The sequence below is a fragment of the Zingiber officinale genome, chromosome 9A (genome assembly GCF_018446385.1).
Source record: "Zingiber officinale cultivar Zhangliang chromosome 9A, Zo_v1.1, whole genome shotgun sequence".
In the NCBI taxonomy this organism is placed as follows: Eukaryota; Viridiplantae; Streptophyta; class Magnoliopsida; order Zingiberales; family Zingiberaceae; genus Zingiber; species Zingiber officinale.
Genome location: NC_056002.1, coordinates 132,879,889 through 132,883,358, shown reverse-complemented (window position 1 = coordinate 132,883,358; position 3,470 = coordinate 132,879,889). Strand labels below are relative to the sequence as shown.

The window sequence follows — 3,470 nt, the reverse complement described above, 5'->3', positions numbered from 1 at the left end:
TCAATGAGTCATCAATGGAACTTTTTTCTCTTAGTACAACTTTAGATCCTAAAAATTCATTTGACTCAATTAACAGTGATGATATTTGTAAACTTGCAAAGAAGTTTTATCCTAACGATTTCATAAGTCAAAACATCGTTGCTTTGGAGTATGAATTGATACATTCTAAACTTGATGTGATGCATAATTTGAAAGTTTCAATACTTGTTGAGTTGTGTCAGCAATTGATTGAAAGTGGACAGTCAAGTTTATTATAGATGAATTTTATATTTCAAAAATATCGTATAACATAACTTTGAATAATATACTTTTTTTTGTTTATCTATATAATTTATTATATATATTTTTAATAATAATATATTATTTATTACATTAACTTCAACCCCCAACTCTAATTCCTATATCCGTCGACCGTCCCTACTACCTGGTAAATCCATAAGCACAAGCAATTCCTCACCTAGCATTCAGCATCTTAGATTCTTCATTCTAATGAAGGAAAATATCATGCAGGATGTTGTAGCTGGATTTGAATGTAGTTAGAAGATTATTTGAACATCTAACTGTTGCATCATGATCCGGGAGTTAAAAGTTGGTTAATTTTACTCTATATTATATATAGTAATTATGATCTTAACTATTATAATAATATTAAATTGAAAATATTTTTGGAATGATAAATATTAAAGGTGTTGTTTGATTTTTTTTTTTAAAAAAAATTTATGGCCGTGATAAATTTATCAATATTCATAATTTTCAAAGAACAAAAACAGCCGCTGGCTGCTTGCTTTCGTCTGTCGGCAAGAGAAGACAACGAAGGCTACATGAGGTGTCTTCTTCTCTTCAATTCCGAACGCCCATCGAAAACGTCTATCGTCAACCATCATTATCAGCGTCGCCATCTTTGATCAACGATCCCCCTTCACGCCAATAAGTAAAAGAGTGCCCTGTCAATTCATCCAAGACCATCAGAGAAGATAAATCATAGCAACCGAGAAAGTTTTGTAGGATCGTGATCCTATATAATCAATTTGAGTTAAGATGAGATTGATCGAATTTATAAAGATGGGGTCAATAGAATTGGTTTTTTAGAGTATCAGGTCTTGCAATTTAGAACCAACAAAGTAGTTCTAATAGTGATTCCAAATGACCCCAAATTAATCTGGTACTTTCAGATCATATGATCTACATTCTGGATCGTATGAAGTTTTGAGGTAAAAACTCGGACACATCTTGGTCATTTGTACTAATGGTTAGTAGTCATTTATGATTTAACTCTCTCGTATTAACTTAGGGATAGATTGACGGAACACTGAGGGCGATCATAGTGCCTCCACAATCGTGAATGTAAAAGTTTCCTTTGCCCCCAATTGGATTTAGAACGATGCTGTATGTGAATCCACTAACGACTTGCCGCTAACGTCAGAGCTTGATTGTCTAATGGGATCGCTCGATCGATTCTGTTTTTTTAGAAAGCTCGATTTTTATTGGTATAGGAAACAAATCGAGAACAAGAATAGACGCGATCGTACGATTGAATGACTCGTGTGCATGGCAGCAGGCGTATGAGTTCGTCCTCAGAGGAGGAAGGCGCCGCAGAGGGCCGCGGCGAGCAGCTGGAGAGTGAATTTTGCCTGCAGCGCGGTGGAGGAGCTCGGTGGCGGCGGCGGCGACAACTCGCTTCCCGATGAAGAGTTCCCAGAACCCGGTGACGTAGCTAGTGGAGCTGGAGGTGTGCTAGTAGGGGACGAGGGAGCAGAACTAGAAGGCGGCGGCGATGGGGAGGGAGTAAGAAGGGAGGCCGGTGACGGAGCTGGAGGTGAACTGGTTGCGGACGACGGAGCCGGTGCCGTAACAGAAGGCGACGGCGAAGAGGAAGGAGGTGAAGGAGAAGTAGGGGAGGACGCCGGTGGCTGAGCGGAAGGTGAACTGGTTGCGGACGACGGAGCCGGTGACGTAACAGAAGCCGACGGCGAAGAGGAAGAAGGAGAGGACGCCGGTGGACTAGTACTTGTGGGCGACGGAGCCGATGCCGTAACAGAAGGCGACGGCGAAGAGGAAGGAGGTGGAAGAGGAGGAGTGGACGCCGGTGGCGGAGCTGGAGGAGTACTACTTACGGACGGAGCAGGAGAGGAAGAAGGGGGAGGCAGAGGAAGCAACGGCGAGGGAGGAGAAGCTGGCGGCGCCGGCGGAGGGGTGCTCGGCCGGTTGTTCCTCACGGCCAAGACGACCACCACCACCCTCTGCCCCCTCCGGCAGTTCTCCGCCACGCTGCTGATGAAGAAGAACGGCCCCGATCGGTCAAACGCGAACGTCGCCGGCGAGCTCCCACCCTGCAGCGTCTGTAACGGGCTGCTCACGTTGCACGCGTCGTAGTCCGGCTTCGACACCACCAGAACAGAGTCTCCTCCTCCGCCGCCGCCGCCGCCGGGCCTGAACACTGCGGACATGCTCCTCCGATCGATCAAAGAACAGAGAAAGAGGAGATCGATTACAAATTCATACCGAGCGTGTCGTTGACTCGGAACCGGTTCCTGCCGGCCCAGGCGTCGTAGCTCTCCGACGGATTCGCGACCCAGCCGTCTCTTCCGCCGACGGAGAAGGTGTACGCCATGGACGAAGTCGCCGACGCCGTCAGAAGCACTGCGAGAAGAATAAAAAGAAGATCGAATGGCCTCCTCTCCATGGATTCCGGCGGGAGCTGCTCGAAGCAGAGTCGTCGAGGCCAAACGGATATAAATAGAACTCTGTTTGTTCATCTCCGACTCCGCGTATGTAAACGTGTCGTGTAGTGGTGGGAGTCGAAGTAAACGACATATTTTAATTTAAGCCCTCCATGTTTTACAAAAAAATTACTTAATTAAAAAAAAAAAGAGACTAAAGCAGTTGACTCATAGTTGGAATTAAATAGTTGGAAACACTATTCGAAGAAGACAAGCATGAAGATCGGAATGGTAAAAGCAGTGTTTTGAAAATCGGACCGGACCGGCCGGTCCGACCGGTTGAACCGCAAACCGGCCCTTATTCCGGTCCGGTCCATCATTAAAGCCGAAAAATACAAAAAATCGGTCAAAACCGGTCAAAACCGTTGAAAACCGGTCAAATCTGCTTAAAACCGGTTAAAACCGGTCAAAATCGTTCGAAATCGGTTAAAATCGTAGGTTTAATCAGGATTGAAGCATGATTTTTAATTATTGAAGCATGATTTTTATATATATATATATATAACGGTTGAACCACCGGTTTGACCGGTCAAACCTTAAAAATCTCGACCCGATCATCGTACCGGTTCAATGACCGATCCGGTTTTCAAAACATTGGGTAAAAGTATTTAGGTTGAGTCTAGTTGACTCATAGTTGGAATTATAAATGAATCTATTTATATTCATTTAATATATATATATATAAAGTTAATTAAATAAATAAATTTGAGTAATTTGTTAAATTCAATGAATAAATTTGAATATATATTC

General features: G+C 43.7%; 1 protein-coding gene across 2 annotated transcripts; it reads right to left on the bottom strand.

The window, feature by feature from the left end:
• Positions 1-360: 360 nt before the first annotated feature.
• On the bottom strand, positions 361-2,703 carry LOC122020184 (early nodulin-like protein 1). Of its 2 annotated transcripts, XM_042577986.1 has the most exons (3): positions 2,503-2,703; positions 1,530-2,437; positions 361-944 (listed from the first exon to the last, which is right to left on the bottom strand). In XM_042577986.1, exons 1-2 carry the CDS (start codon positions 2,681-2,683, stop codon positions 1,575-1,577), a joined length of 1,044 nt encoding a protein of 347 aa, XP_042433920.1. In that variant the 5' UTR covers positions 2,684-2,703; the 3' UTR covers positions 361-944; positions 1,530-1,574. The 2 variants fall into 2 exon arrangements, with proteins under 2 accessions (XP_042433920.1, XP_042433919.1); XM_042577985.1 differs by lacking the exon at positions 361-944 and having other exon boundaries at positions 1,155-2,437.
• Between the last annotated feature and the right edge of the window lie 767 nt (positions 2,704-3,470).